Below are 16,404 nucleotides of genomic sequence, written 5' to 3'. Positions count from 1 at the left end.
GTCCAACCCACTCGTTGACAGTTGAGAAAGCTGAGGCCTGTACGAAAGGTGAATTTAATTGTCCCATGTCACAGGCTACTGACTTGTAGAGCTGTGATTAGAACAGATAACTTCTGACTGTGATGAGAAAATGACCCCCGTGTCTGCAGCTTCCTACTCTTACCTCTGCTAAATCTTATGCCACGTATGTGACTGTTGTTCTATAACCCGGAATACAGAATGTTGAGGTACTCTGTATCACAGAACTGTTGAGGATGCCCCATACCACGTTTGCTGCCTTGGGTTGTGCTGTTTCATTTGCTTGGAAGCTGAAGGGAGAAAGGAGAGGATCCACTTAAGTGAATCAATATAGAAGATTCCAAAGGTTAATAGAATTGAGACCCTGATCTGGGAAGTAAATTAGACATGTCCTTCAAACCAGCAGACAGAACCAAGATGGAAAAACCCAAGGGGATTGATAGGACTCTAACCACAAAACAAAATAATCATTTAGTTTAGTTCAAGAGAATTGTTTTATATATGTATCCAGCAAGGCAAAATAATCAACAAGGAGAAGTTAGCAGTGGTGCTGGGAGAGAATGCACCAGGCAAGATGTCAGCAGCGATGCACCATGCCACCTCCTCATCTACTTATCCAAAATAACTACTTTAGTTGCCTCAGGACAAAGTCATAAAGACTATTTTCCAAGGAATCCTTAGGATCAAAAAGTACTTTGACAGCTTGGCTCTTTTTCTGCTACTGATGGTTTTAGTTACTAAAACTCCTTTTGAAAATGTGAATCTGTCTCAGCTATGCTGGGGGGGTGAATGGAGAAAGCTGTGTCTATACTTGGTGCTTCTTCTTCCCAGAGGCTAGGTCTGACATGGGAAGCAGAAATTCAGTGGAAAAACCTCTACCGAGGAGGGGAGGATTCAGAAACTAAAACAACTGGATGTGGACAATCTCGTTTTCACTTTCCAGGTTACACTCTGCTCCTTCTCCCGGAAGGATTTGCTTCAGGGAGACACCATCCATTTCCATTAGGTCATTTGTCTTGCCACCCTTCATCTTGCCTGCCCCAGAGTGGTGCCATCTGGGGGCAGTTCCCATCAGTTGATAGGCCGATGCTTGACAAAGAAACTTAGGTATCTTCTGCTCTTGTTTCCAGAAAGTCAGCATAGCTGTAACTAAAGCTGACACCTTCCTGCTTGAAAATACCCTCTCGACCAAGAGTACTTTTACACTGGCCATTGCTGCTTTTGCTCTTTCCCTGGGAGATAAAACACACCCACAGTTTCGTTCAATTGTCTCAGCCCTGAAGAAGGAAGCTTTGGTTAAAGGTATGACTTGTTCCTGACAGGTACTCGGCAAGTGTCTACTAGGCATGTAGCGTCTGCTAATTGGGGAAGGGGTGGTGGCATGCATAGTGGAGTGAGACACCATCCCTGCCCTCAAGAAACAAATCATCACAGTACAATGGAATAAGCGTTGTTATTCATTTACTTAGTCACTCATTCAGCACATTTTTATTCATTCCTTAATTCAACAAAGGAATGAATGTGTATTGAGTGTATTGAGTATTGAGTACCTCCTATGCACCAGGCACTGTTCTAGGCCCTGGGGATAAAGCAACAGACAAAAAAAAAAAAAAAAAAATTCAGGCCTTCATGAAACTTACATTCTAGTTAGGGAGAGACAAACACGATAAATAGCTAAAACATTTAATATACTGAATAGCTTAGTGATGACTGATGTGAAGAAAAATGAAGCAGGGAAGTGACACAGGGTGAGGGGGTGGGTTGTAATTTTAGATGGGGTTGTCAGGCTTAAGCCTCACTGAGAAGATGGTGTTTGAGTCAAGACGTGAAGGAGGTGAGGAAGCAAGCCAGTGGCTCTCTGGAAGGGTGTTTCCTGGTGGAGAAACAACTTTGCATATTACTGAGGTAGGAGCATGCCTGGTGCTCCAGAAAAGGCCAGGTGGCCAGTATGGCTGGAGAGAAATGAGATGAGGGTAAGAAGTGATGTCAGGGAAGGAAAGCGTGAGGGAGTGCCATGCAGGACCTTGGAGGTCATTACTGGAGCTCTGCAGGACTCCTGTATACAGTTGTGCAATGTTCAAAGCGCCCAAGCAAGCAGGTGAATTAAGGCTGAAATCCAGCCTGTGCTCTGCTCCCCCATCCATGCACCCTGGTTTGAGTCAGCTTCTACCCTGAGCAAGGGGTGCCTGAGTCTCATTCACATCAAGGTGCTATGGGGGCAAGTGTGAGCCCCAGGAGAGTGCATGACCTAGCTTGTATTGTACCAGGTTGACTACAAAGGTATATATTTCATTTTGAAAAGTAAAGATATTGCTTCCCATGGGTCAAGAGTAAAGAAATAGAGAGGAGCTGTGGTCATTGGCCAATGTGCCTAGACCAGCACCAGCATGGTTGGGCACTTCTGAGCCGTCTCCTGACTAAGGTTTTCTAAAAGTTTAATAAATCTTACATGAGGTTTATCATTATCTACAAAATTTGACTTCTGTCATCATTTAAAAATGACTGACTCTTAACATATACCTCGAAACCACTTGTATAATACTTTTCAAATAACACAAAAGAAATGTCTTGGGTATTGTAAGAAATGAATCATAAAATCATAGAATTTAAGAGCTAGAAGGGAACTTAATAATTCAAATAATGTTTGATCTGGACGTATCTTTCAAAACCACAACTTTCATTCTAAATACAGCCTCCACAAGTGAGGGAAAACATTTTGTCCAAAGTCATGCAAATCAGGTAATTCTGATGTGTAAATAGATAACGTCAAAATTTTGAGGGATGGAGTGGGAGGTTGGGATTAGCAGATGCAACCTATTATATATAGAATGGATAAACAGCCAGGTCCTACTGGATAGCACAGGGAACTATAGTCAATTTTATATATGTATATAAAATACATATATATTATATATATAAATATATATACATTCTTTTTTAGATTTTTTCCATTATAGGTTAAAAGAGCCCTGTGTTAAGGGATCTTGTTTGTATTGGTCACCTTGAGAAAAGTTCTTCTTACAAAAGAGTAAAAAATTTCTGGAAACCAGAAGGCCACTACCAGAAGAAACTTCTAGAAACTTGCTAGAATTGTTATGCCAAATTCACACTTTTCATCATATTTACCAGTGTGATTTGTTGATGTTCAGGTAATCCACCAATATATCGTTTTTGGAAAGATGATCTTCAACAGAAAGACGGCTCTGCACCTTATACCAGCACAGCACACATGGTAGAAACCACAGCCTATGCCTTACTTACCAGCCTGAGCTTGAAAGACATGAATTACGTTAATCTAATCATCAAATGGCTATCAGAAGAGCAGAGGTATGGAGGTGGCTTTTATTCGACCCAGGTAATGTTTCTTTCTCAGGGTCCATCCTCCTGGAGATATTTTTAGTGCCTCCCACACCACACATTCCACACTCCTTCTGACCTCCATGCTTCTGTCACCAAGGGAGCATACCAAAGATATGAACAAAGGACTAGAATCAAGGACCCTAATGGATATGTGCATTGACACCCTTCTTATACAGAGGAGCAAGTCAGCCTCAGGAGGTTCATTCAGGGAGTTAGTGGCGAGCCAAAATCAGAACTCACGTCTCCTGACTCTAAGCCCAGTACTTCCTTTATGATTCTTAATTACCATGAAGGGCTAGGAGAGTTAAATCCTATGTAAGAAACAGCAGCTGCCATGCAAAGATACTGATGTTCCCTTCCACAAAACAAATAAAAAGTGAGAGGAATACTGATTATTAACATGTTTATCTATCTACATACCAATGTAAACTCATTTAAGTATGTATATTTTACATTATAACTACATGCAGTTGTTTAGTGTACATCTACATTCAAGTTTATCTCAAATGTTAGCATCTTCCCTGTTCCCTGGATGCTTGGACAATGACGGGGTGTGTGTGTATATGTATATAAAATTTAGAGCTAGAGGGGTCCTTCAGGATGACATTAGTGATCATCTAATCCGAGGAGGCAAATGGTTTCATCGTGGGTACAACTGGAGGCTTAGAGAAGAGAGGACCCCGCTTATTAGCACTGGCTGCATGGACATGGGCAGAGAGGGTAGCCACAAATTTGCTATCTCTGATCCAGCCACATTTCCTAATTTTGTAGACGAAGAAGATGAAGTCCAGAAAAATTAAGTTCATCCATTTATTCCTTCAACAAATACTTGTTGAATAGCTACCATGTGTGTGTACTTACTCAATGTAATGGATGCCAAGAAAAATATACTACTTGCCCCCATGAATCTTATATTGCAGTGGGGGACGCCAATGATAAACTCTACATAAAAATATTACCAATTGAGATGAATGCTCTAAAGGGCAGAAGGGAAGAACATTAAAACAGAATAGTGCGAAGGGGGAGCTTCTTTATGGCTTCACTGTGTGGATATTTAAGCTGAGACTTAAGGATGGGAAGGAGATACATTGTCATGCAAGGAGTTGGAGATATTCTGCAAAGAGTGACTTGCCTGAAGTCACGTGCTCAGGACAGGTAGAGAACCTGGACGTGAGGCCACACTGCCTTTCTGTCCCTGCTAACGGCAGCATCCTTATTGGGGGAGGGGGACGATCTTCCTTCCACCTCCACATGGGGACCCTTAACCAGTCTCACTCAGTCAGCTGGAGTTTCATCTCCAGGCAATGCTGACTCACCTTCTCATAAGAAAGGGTATTTGTAAACAGAGAGTACATAAATAAGTAAACCTATTTTTGTGCCTTGCTGATTGTTGATAGGATACAATTAATGCCATCGAGGGCCTGACAGAGTATTCACTCCTGGTTAAAAAACTCCACTTGAATATGGATATCAAAGTTTCTTACAAGCATAAAGGTGACCTCTACTATTATAAGATGACAGAGAAGAATTTCCTTGGGAGGCCAGTAGAGGTAAATAAAGGATTTTTTTATAGTATTTTATAATCGGATGGGACCTTTGAAATCATCTGTTACAGATGCTAATACGTATTTTTCTAATTACCACATTTTAGATTATTTTAAGGTATATTTAAACATACAACTAACTGGGAATAGTTCTTACTGTCCACAGCCTACAAATCCGTGTTTGTGCAAAGTAAATACGCATGAGAAATAATACTGAACGCAAAAATCTTTCCAGGTGCCTTTCAACGATGACCTTGTTGTCCTAAGTACTGGACAAAACAATGGCTTGGCTACAGTGCATGTGAGTATTTCATGGAGAGCCGACTCAGTTGGGGTTATGTGTGACTTAATTGGGGTTATGCGTCAGCTTGTACTAAGTAACATAAAAGAAAGTTAGGGACTTTGCCACAAAGTTACAGAAATCTGGGCTTTGGTAACCATGACTGAGGTAAGAGTCATTTATCATTCTTTCTAGCTATCTTGGTAGCTGTCCCCACAATTTCTTTTTGAAAATGGTTTTATTAATCTTTATATGTATGTAGTCTGTGTATTTGTGGAAATTATATATATATATATAATTATATAGAGAGATAAATAATTTTTATGTCTATATATGTATATATACATGTGACTTGTATGTATACACTCATACGTGTATATACATGGATGTGGTGGTTAGTAACATAGTCTCACCTCACTTGTCCAGCATCATTGGGGATTGATGGATATGTAAGGGCTTAAGTTTCTTCTATTTTTAACCATAGATTGCATGGACACATATAAACAGCTTAGAAAAACGTGTAACTGCCAAATGCCTCAAATAAAATAAACTATGTATTCGGAGCATAAGTTAACATTCTGTTGATTATTTAATTGTGTGCTCATCTTTAATACATTTATTCCTTCAAAGACTGCTTCTAAGATTGCGTGAGGGTGGGGAGATGGATGGTCCACTTTTCTGTCACTTCTGGTCACTCCCACTATACCTACTTCTGGCAGCACCCCTGCCCTTCCACGCATACCTATAATTTGTTGTTACCACAGTGGTTTGTGGGCTGAAGAAAACCATACTTCATGACCTTGTGCTGTTCTCTGTAAAATTAGTGTACAGGCACAAGGATGAAAGTCTTAAAAACTTTCCTGTAGAGTGAGGTGCTCAGATTTGACTGCGTGGGACTTGGACCAAGGTTCTGACTGGACAGAGATCGTTTTTTGCTTACCTTGGGCTTCTCAGCTATCTTTCAAATTGTGGAGTTTGCTGAAAGCCCAGTTGCTGGGAAAATGGTCTTTAATGTACACCATTTGCACTGGGTGGTGAAAATACTTTAAGCATCTCATTTCTAGCTGCAGTACTGCCATAATACCTTTTCCACTCCCCATTTTAAACAGAATACTCTTGTTTACTTGTCCCAATATAGGTAAAAACTGTGTTTCACAAAACCAGTACCTCTGAGGAAATTTGCAGCTTCCATTTGAAAATTGAAGCTCAGGAAATTGAAGGTAAAACATCATGATTTACACTATAATTTTGGTTAAGCATAAAGAATGCCAAAGAGCTTCCCTGATTAGGAAAAACATGCTAAATCAAAAAAACAATTTTCTTATTCAAATTCTTTAACAGGTTGACATCTGAGTAAACATAACTGCCATTTATTATAATACAGGTAACTAATAATAGTTGGAAATTGATATTAAATAACAATATCTAAGCTAAATGTATCCGCTATTGATCCAGAAATTGTTTTGACTGAAAATTACTTTAAGAATGTAAGTAGCATAAAAAAAAAATGTAACTAGCTGTAAAGCCACAGAAGGGTCTAATTTCAGAAACTTGAATTTCTGTTACTTTTGTGTCAGTGTTCCATTCCTGGGCCCTGAATTTCTCTCATCACTCTGTTGGGTTTCCATCCCTTACCCTTTCTGTATCCCAAGGAGTTTGGCAAATGCACATTTCTGTGCCTCCACCTTCAACTTGATCTCTCCAGGACTTATGATCCTTTCTTAATGTGCCTTTTTTTTTTTAACCTGTGGCCCTCTCATCCCTCTTCTGATGGGTTGGTTCTCCCCTCCCAGTCCAGAAGCAAGGCCACTTGCACACCCCAGTTCTCCTTTACCCTCTGCCCTGATAGCTTCTGTTTGTGGCTCAGAAGCCTGTTCCTGCAGGAAATTTCCAACTACCAGCAAATCCAGGCGTCGGCTCTTCCTCCCTGCTACCTCCCCCAGACACGTGACCAACACATATTTACCTTAAATGACTCCTTCCTTAAATTATAAGTTCTTGGAGAGCAGAGAACTGTTCTAATGATTTCAAGACTTCCTGGGATTGTCAGTGGCCACGAATCTCCATTAAAATCATCAAAAGTGACAACTTCCAAATCACAAATCATTTTTAAGTGTGCTTAGAGACATGCTCATTAATGATTCTGTTCTGACATGCTGCAAAACAGCTAAAAACGGTTTACTCTTATTTTTGTTTGTTTGTTTGTTTGCTTGTTTGTTTGCTGTGTGTGCCAGCCCGCAGCTACAGCAACTCGGAATACAAGCGCATAGTGGCATGTGCCAGGTGAGCCTGTTTCCACCAAGGGGAGAGTAGACTTCAGGGTCTCACTTCTGCCAGAGTATTATTTCTTCAAATATTTTTGAATTATAAGAATGTCCAGAAGATGCAAAATTGTTCACTTTTTTAATGTGGAGCATAACAGGTATTCTTTTTTTTTTTCTTGCATCTTTATTGGGGTATAAATTCTTTACAATGTTGTGTTAGTTTCTGCTGTACAACAAAGTGAATCAGCTATATGTATACATACATCCCCATATCCCCTCCCTCTTGAGCCTCCCTCCCACCCTCCCTATCCCACCCCTCTAGGTCGTCACAAAGCATCAAGTTGATCTCCTTGTGCTGTGCAGCATCTTCCCACTAGCCATCCATTTCATACTTGGTAGTGTATACATGTCAGTGCTACTCTCTCACTTCATCCCAGCTTCCTCTTCCCCACCCTCCCTCCCCGTGCCCTCAAGTCTGTTCTCTACGTCTGCGTCTTTATTCCTGCCCTGCCACTAGGTTTATTTGTACCGCTTTTTAAAATTCCATATATATATGTGTTAGCATACAGTATTTGTTTTTCTCTTTCTGACTTACTTAGCTCTGTATGACAGATTCTAGGTCCATCCACCTCACTACAAATAACTCAATTTTGTTCCTTTTTATGGCTGAGTAATATTCCATTGTATATATGTGTCACATCTTCTTTATCCATTCATTTGTTTTTGTTTGTTTTGTTTTTTTTGAATTTTATTTTATTTATTTTTTTTACATAGCAGGTTCTTATTAGTTATCCATTTTATACATATTAGTATATATATGTCAATCCCAATCTCCCAATTCATCCCACCACCACCACCACCACCCCTGCTCCGCCACTTTCCCCCCTTGGTGTCCATACGTTTGTTCTCTACATCTATGCCCCTATTTCTGCCCTGCAAACCGGTTCATCTGTACCACTTTTCTAGGTTCCACATATATGTGTTAATATATGATATTTGTTTTTCTCTTTCTGACTTACTTCACTCCGTATGACAATCTCTAGATTCATCCGCGTCTCTATAAATGACCCAATTTTGTTCCTTTTTATAGCTAATATTCCATTGTATATATGTACCACATCTTCTTTATCCATTCATCTGTCGATGGGCATTTAGGTTGCTTCCATGTCATGACTATTGTAACTAGTGTTGCAGTGAACAATGTGGTACATGTATCTTTTGGAATTATGGTTTTCTCAGGATATATGCCCAGTAGTGGGATTGCTGGGTCATATGGTAGTTCTAGTTTTAGTTTTTTAAGGAACCTCCATACTGTTTTCCATAGTGGCTGTATCAATTTATTCCATTAAATAGCTACTTACTGTACAGAACAGCTTTGTTTTGCTCATATATAGTTTTCTCTCCCATTTTTGGCCTTTTTCTAATTCAAACACTAAAATATTAATTTGTCTTCCAGAAAGGTAAAGATATGATATGTAAGTATTAGGAAAAGAAAGAGCAAAAGATTCTCTCAGAAGCAGCTTCCACACTTTTACTTAGAAAAATCATGTTCACCCAGTAAAATCCCTGGCCGTTATCAGCCAGCCGGTGGTTCTCAAGTCAGGTTGCACATTGAATTCAGCTGGAGAGAGTTTAGAACTATGCAAAACTCCATCCAGGCTCACCCCTGGAGGTTCTTCTAACGGTAGCCAGGGCTAAGAACCATGGATGCTGAGCCCTTAGCAAACTAACTCCAAGGCCTGAATTGGCCACTATCTTCATTTCCTATTGCTGCTAGTAACAATTTACCATAACTGTAATGACTTAAAACAACCCAAATGTATTATCTTATAATTCTGGGGGTCAGACGTCCTAAAATCAAGGCGTTATTGGGGCCACGTTCCTTCTGGAGGCTCTAGGGGAGAATCCACGTCCTAGCCTTTTCCAGATTCCAGAGGCACCTGCTTTCCTTGGCTTGTTGCCCCTCCCTCCGTCTTCAAAGCCAGCAACACAGCATCTTCCAGTATCTCTCTCTGACTCAGACCCTTGCTTCCATCACCATAACCTCCTTCTCTGACTCTCCTGTTTATTTCCCTTATAAAGACCCCTGTGATCACATTGGACCCATGCAGATAATCAATCAGGAGAATCGCCCTGGCTCAAGATCCTTAACCTAATCATACCTACAAGTCCCTTTTGCTATGTAAGGTAACAAATTCACAGCTTCAGGGGATTAAGAGGCGGACATCTTTGGAGGCCATTATTCTGCTTACCAAACCACCATCCTAAAACGTTTATGAGAATATAGGTTTTTGAAAATATGTATATATACTTTAGTGATCACACAGAGTGAATCAGTTAATGGCAGACCCAGGACTAGAACACAGGCTTCTTCCTTCTTTCCACCACCCCTTAGTACCTCCTGTTCTGTTCTGTTTCCTTAATTCTTCCTATTCTCAACAACTGGCTGGTATTTTGCTGTTTTTACTTATAATCACACATGATGCAAAGCACTGAGTATGGGTAAACTAGAAATTCCATAGAGTTGTGTCATAGATTGGAGCTGAAAAGGATTTTAGGGATGATATAGTAATCCTCTTATTTTAGAAGTAAAGAAACTGAGACCCCAAGAGGTGAAGTAACTGGCCAAATTCTCACAGAGTTAGAGGCAGAGCTAGGGCCTCAAAGCCCAGATCCTGATGCCCAGTCCGGTTTCTAAACCACATCCTTCAGTTAGTGTAATCTGAGACCACTGACCTTGAGGAATAGCACAGAATTTCTCACCACCTCCTTCCCAGCATTTTGCAGCCCTGTCTGTGGTCCCTAGCTCAGTCACTCTCTTCTCAGGATTCCTTCATCAGCTAGCCCACTCGAAGTCCCTCCTTCCTTCCTTGGCCAGTCTCTGCCATCTGTTCCCCCTCACACACCCTTCCTCATTCCCTAAGGTCCTGTTAAGGTCACCCTTTCCCAGGCAGCTTGCTTCCTGCCATTCCCACTCTTGGGTACCTCTCTTCTAGAGGACAGGGTGTGATCACTGTTTAAACCCATAGCACTTGTCACAGGGAGGTATGAGCAAACTTGTTCTGGGCAAAGCTAGAATCAATGTGTGGGACCTACAGGGAGGTACACTGAGTGGGCACAAGGACTCTATGATAGTGGAGCTGGACACCTGTGGGGCAGCCTCTGCCATGAAACACTCACATGACCTTCAGCAAATCAGCTTACTTCTCTGGGCCTCTTCTGTAAACTAAGGATATTGGACTATCTGATCCCAAATTGCTTTCCGGTAGTTCCACAACTCTGCTATACATTAAAAGGCTCTCATCAAAAACTTGTTCATTTGAATTCATTGACAGGAGGCCTAGTTCCAGATTGTTAATATATAAAAGATAGCAACAGAGATGTAATACTGCATATTCTACCCTTTGGTTTTTATAAACCGGGGACAAAATGTTCAAAAAACCAGGTGGAACATGCTTTTGGCTCTGTGATGCTGAAGCTGGGTTGGATAAATTCCAAATGTAACTGTGCAGTACTTATTCATGTGAGAAATTCTTTGCCTTCAAATATACACTCTCCTGATTTAAAAAATGCCAGCACACAATTTCTATGTTCAGAGGGTCTCTTTCGTGCATTTAGCTTTTTACAACTTCTCTGTTGTATTCATAAGAAAAGAAAAAAGGATTTCATTTCTCTCCTTCTCCTGGAACAAAATGCCTTTGGGAAAGATTGCTGTCCTTGGCAGCATGCAAAGGGCTTCTTGAAAGGAAGGTTTCTGTTCCACGGTTGAAACAGTCACCATGGCAACCAGTCATCAAGGCTCCAGCAACTTTTCATAGACACTCTTCACTCAGGAGGCCCTTTTCCATCATGTTGACAGAGTATTTGCATCTGTGAGCCAGAGCTCTCTGCTTCTGGTGACACTCACCCATCCAATTAGGGAGATGCTAGATGTCACATTTCAGTTCCAAGTTGCCTTATATTTTGTTCTAAATTGTTAATTTGGTGAAGAATGGGGTTAAATTTTTATAAGCCGGAAATTTTATAATATTGAAATTTTTGTGGTAAATATGACATCTAAAACTTCTAGTAGAGTCTGCTTTATATATGTTCAATAAGATATGATTAGGGAAAAGAGGTCCCTTGCCACCTCACTAATTCAAATAATACCTCCCATTGCACTCATATTTATTCCTTTGGGTGAGATCAGTTCATTTTCCCCTTTATGAAGCTGTCTCACCAGGCTCTTCCTTTAATCCCAGCTGCTCTCCCAAGCTCCACTCTCAAATGTCCGGCTGCCTCTCCCACATCATAAGGTGAGGCTGGAACCTAAAACTCAACCTTTGCGGAACCACACTCCCATCCAGTCCCTACGCCACCAACCTGCTCCTCCTTTAAGTATTCTAACTTTGCTTAATCATAGAAACAGGCCTCTCTGCCTCTCAAGATGAAGCCTTGGAATTATAAAGATAAATTTAAAACACGAGTTTATACTTCTTCACAGTTAATTTTACAAAAAAGAAAATGAAAAAAAAAAAAAAGAAAATGAGCTCTAGAAAGGGAAAATAATTTGGGGAAAACCCTCAGCAGAACTGGGATAAAACCCAAATTTACTGATTTGGGAATTTACTGGGAATTTCAGTATTGGAAATGGGAATTTCAGTAAATGGGAATTTCAGTATTCTTTTCTCTCATACCAGAAAAACAAAAACAAAATAAACCAAATCTCCCATTTTACCCCCTTTGCCTTTCTCCTCAGCTTCCCCACAAGCACAATTCCTAGATGAAGGACAGTCCTTGAAACATTTTTTTAAATAAAATATCTATTATGAATATTTTAGAAAATAGAGAAAAGCATGGAAAAGAGATAATCACTTATAATCTCATCATCCAGAGAAAGTAGCTTCTAACATGTTAGTGTGTTTCCTTCCAGTCTTTTCCTGAACATGCTCATTGAGTTTCTTTCCAATATACAATTAATTTTCTTCTTTGAATATTCTCCGTTAGAAAAAGAACTAGGATGAGAATCAAGAGACTTATGCAGCTCTGAGGTGAGATAGTCATGTGAGCTTGAACAAGTACCTTATCTCATCCTCAGTTTCCTCAACTAGCTAATTAGGAGCTTGGACTGAATGGCTTTTATGATCTCTTCCAACCCCAGAATGGAGGTCCATTGAGATAACCGGTCAAGTGAGTAAAGAGTTGGAATAGATGACTCAGAAATCTCTTGCATCTCTAAAATTCAGAGATTGCAACACATATATTGTAAATAAGCAAAAAACTGGAGACTCACATTAGAAAGTTAAAGCCTACCAAGGAACAGGGGCTTTTCTTAAAGAATCTTATTTATTTATTTGTTTCATTTCCTAATCTCTAATTTATTTTAGCTACAAGCTCAGCAGTGAAGAATCATCATCTGGGTCCTCCCATGCAGTGATGGATATCTCTTTGCCTACTGGAGTCAATGCAAACCCAGAAGACTTAAAAGCTGTAAATGTTTTCTTTTAAATGTTGTTATGGATACCTGCTTTTATTTATTGCATTATTTTACACACAAAGCTATTTCCATTCCCTCTAATAGTCACTTTCATAGAATCAGCCAGAATATTCTTTTCAAACCAACAATCTACCTAAGTTTTTATTTTTCAAAGTGAAATAGGGACATATACTTGCATGGTCTGAAAAATGTGAGTGCATACAATGACGTGTTCAGACTTTTTCAAGAGGAGGAGCTGCTCTTCAATGTCTTTAAATAGTGAATTACATCCCCATGACCTAACATTCCATCAGTGGGTGAATGCATTTAAACAAAAAGTCCATGAAATTAAATTTGAGCTTTCCTCTTTGTTCCCTTAGCTTGTGGAAGGGGTGGATCAACTATTAACTGATTATGAAATCAAAGATGGACATGTTATTCTGCAACTGAACTCGGTAAGTTCCACCTCTCACCATTCTTCATTTATTATTACTATTCAAAATTTGCAGCCTAAAATATTATGAGTCTCTCCTCTCCCATAATTTTCTTAAACCTTGAATTCGTCAAACAGATTCCTTCCAATGAGTTCCTTTGTGTTCGATTCCGGATAGTTGAACTTTTTCAAGTTGGGTTTCTGAGTCCTACTACTTTCACAGTGTACGAGTACCACAGACCAGGTAATCAACTCTACTCTAAAGTTTCTTCAGAGGACTGCTTTGTATTCATTATGTAGAAATGCACTAGAGGCCTGCAGATTTTATGTATCGCCTCTCCCAGGGCTCATTCCTCACAAACATTCCCAACTTGGACAAACAACTTCTGTGTGACATTGAACAAATCATCTCACCTCTCTGGTCCTCAGTTTCTTCATGTTTAGAATAACTGGATTAGACTGCTTCCAACTTAAATTCTTTGCCTCAAGTTTATCTTTGGTGTTCAGTTTTACTATTCATTGCATCTCTCCTTTTTAGAGATGCCCACTCGCCCAACTATTTCTTTAATCCTCCCAGAATCAACTTCTCCTCCACCTATAATCTCATCACATTTTGCAGAGAGCTCTATTATAGCAGTTGCCACATTGCATTATTATTATTAATTATTATTATTATTATTGGTTTCTCCACAACCCCAGACAGAATGTTTTCATCCTTGTGCCCCTAATCTCTAGCACAGTGTCAGGTACATAATGTGTATTGATAAATGTCAAATGAATGACCCCCACGTTTGATCATTCAGCCACTTCTGAGAATATTAAGTGATTGGAGAGCACTTTGGTTCACAAGACAGAAGACTTCAATTTGGACAGTTCTACTTGTTACAAAATTCTTAAAGTGAACCAAACTCTGAGACCCATTCAATCTAGTTTTACTTCTGAAATCATATAGAACATAGTGAGCCTCTCTTCTCCTTGAGTGACAGAAAAAAACCCCAAAACTATGTAAATATATAGTTTCTTTTCTTCTCCAGCCTAAATAATTACCAATTACAATTCTTTCAATAGACTCTCATGTAATATAATTTTTTTCCTCTCATTCACTGAAGCACCAAATATTTTCATTCTAAGAAATGAATATTGAAGAGTAAAATTTCAAGCACAGAAAGGGAGAATATTTTGTGGGTAGAGGGGCCCATGTTAGGATAGACAATTCATAATTTAACTTCCTTGGGCCTCAGCTACAAAAAGAGGGTTTGGAATAGGTAATCTCCAAGGCCCCATGAGAGGGACTCATTGATGGGGTAAATTGTTGTGCGTTCATCAAGCCACCTCTTCTAATTGCACTTTCATTGCTGCAGATAAACAGTGTACCATGTTTTATAGCATGTCCCATACCAAACTTCAGAAAGTCTGTGAAGGAGTTATGTGCAAATGTGTCGAAGGTAAACTTTGTTTAATGTGTTTAGGCTGCGTGCTTGTTTAAAGCAGCCACTCATAATCTGGGACTAATCTGGGGGAAGCTGTTTGACAAACTGTCGTTTCTCAGAAGTAGAAATGTAATCTCATCTGATTGAAAGCTCATTCCTTGAGCACTGTAAAGCTACTTTTCAACAGCTCTGGGACAACCCGATAGTTCCTACTGTACAGAGGCAGAGAAATACCATCCAGATGGTTGTTGGATATCAGAAGGATAACATGATGTGAAATTGTTACTTTTCACCTGGTCATTTTAGTGTAATAGGACCACAGCCTAAGAGAACAGAGGCTCCAGACTGAGCCACTAGCTCCTCTTTCTTTCCCCTTGTCCTTCCCAGATAGTGACATTCTCCATTCAGTCTTTCATCTATCAAGGCAGTTTTACTTCTTGTTGGCCAAGGAAAAGACCCAGAACTCACCAATAATCAGCAATGGACTCCATGAGGGTCTGGGTTCTTTTTGGTTTTATTTTGTTTTTCAAAATCCTTAAAATCTATACATTTCTTAGGTACTTATTGCTCCATCTTAGAGCTGTAAATCAGTCAACTCATCAATTTGGTTCCTTCAAGGGATTTTTGATTATAGTCAAAATGGAAAAATTTCCTCCTTTCTTCAATGAAGCATATATATTTCTAAAGAGCTGAATGTGGAGTGACTACCCATTCTAAGAATAAGTCTCTTGTTCAAGATTTTGTTTTTGTTTGTTTTGTTTTGTTTTTGCTTTACATACTGTTTTACTTTATGGAAGAGGAGAAAATGGACAGGTCTTAGGAATCTGGTATTTGTAAGATTATATTAGATTGTCTCAGGGCTGATGAGAAAGAACTATGTTTACTCCCAAAGCTGTCTGTTCCTTACATTAACCTGACTTGTACTGTTTTTCACAAAATCCAGCTGACTGTGGACAAATGCAGACAGAACTTGATCTGACAATCTCTGCAGCTACTAGAAAAGAAACAGCATGTAAACCAGAGATTGCATATGGTAAGTTCAAAAGTTCAATGTATAGTTCCATTAAACATGACATTTTATGAAAACATGATCAGTTAGGAAGATCTACAACTTTACACAGTGATTATATAGATACAACATTCCACATCTTCCCTTGAAGGAAAATGCCATCAATTTTCAGCATTAACATGAAAAGTTATTTATCCTTCAGCAAAGAAATAGGATTTTCATTAAAAATGATAGGAGTGAGGTGCACACGCAGCCAAGACACTTTATTCCACAGACCCCATTGAATTAAAGGTGCTAAAACATATTCAAAGAGAATATTTGAGAAGCCACAGAGGTATAAGATTTCACTACTGCATTCTTCCAGTCAGTCGAGCAGAAACAGAGACAAAGACGGTTCGGGGGTCTGGGTACTTTCCAAATCCCTCCAAAGACAAGGTAAAAATATCAGTACTAAATAATTTTTAATATATCCACAGTCACAATCCATGTTCGAGACCCTCTCCATTTCAAAAGGAGCATCTCCTTCTTGTTGTCCAGACCTCAGAGCTAAATCAAATGCCCAAGTACAGTTGTAGTCTTGTCTCAAATTCCTCATAGAATTAGATCCTTTA

At 39.5% G+C, this 16,404-nt stretch overlaps 1 protein-coding gene across 1 annotated transcript in view; it reads left to right on the top strand.

Moving 5' to 3' along the window:
• Positions 1–16,404, top strand: part of C5 (complement C5) — a 78,812-nt gene that overhangs the window by 53,980 nt on the left and 8,428 nt on the right. Inside the window, exons 28-38 of the mRNA XM_022578863.2 lie at positions 1,149–1,320; positions 3,168–3,373; positions 4,776–4,928; positions 5,158–5,223; positions 6,341–6,422; positions 7,437–7,485; positions 12,833–12,935; positions 13,302–13,376; positions 13,493–13,598; positions 14,716–14,799; positions 15,728–15,817. Of these exons, the coding sequence (XP_022434571.2) occupies positions 1,149–1,320; positions 3,168–3,373; positions 4,776–4,928; positions 5,158–5,223; positions 6,341–6,422; positions 7,437–7,485; positions 12,833–12,935; positions 13,302–13,376; positions 13,493–13,598; positions 14,716–14,799; positions 15,728–15,817 (1,186 nt within the window). The remainder of the gene's footprint in view (positions 1–1,148; positions 1,321–3,167; positions 3,374–4,775; positions 4,929–5,157; positions 5,224–6,340; positions 6,423–7,436; positions 7,486–12,832; positions 12,936–13,301; positions 13,377–13,492; positions 13,599–14,715; positions 14,800–15,727; positions 15,818–16,404) is intronic.

Source organism: Delphinapterus leucas, chromosome 6, assembly GCF_059928025.1.
Source record: "Delphinapterus leucas isolate spDelLeu-1000000601 "Yukka" chromosome 6, BTC_Dleu_Yukka2, whole genome shotgun sequence".
NCBI lineage: Eukaryota > Metazoa > Chordata > Mammalia > Artiodactyla > Monodontidae > Delphinapterus > Delphinapterus leucas.
Note: the sequence above shows the minus strand (reverse complement) of the source record. Positions and strands in the feature narration are given on the sequence as shown.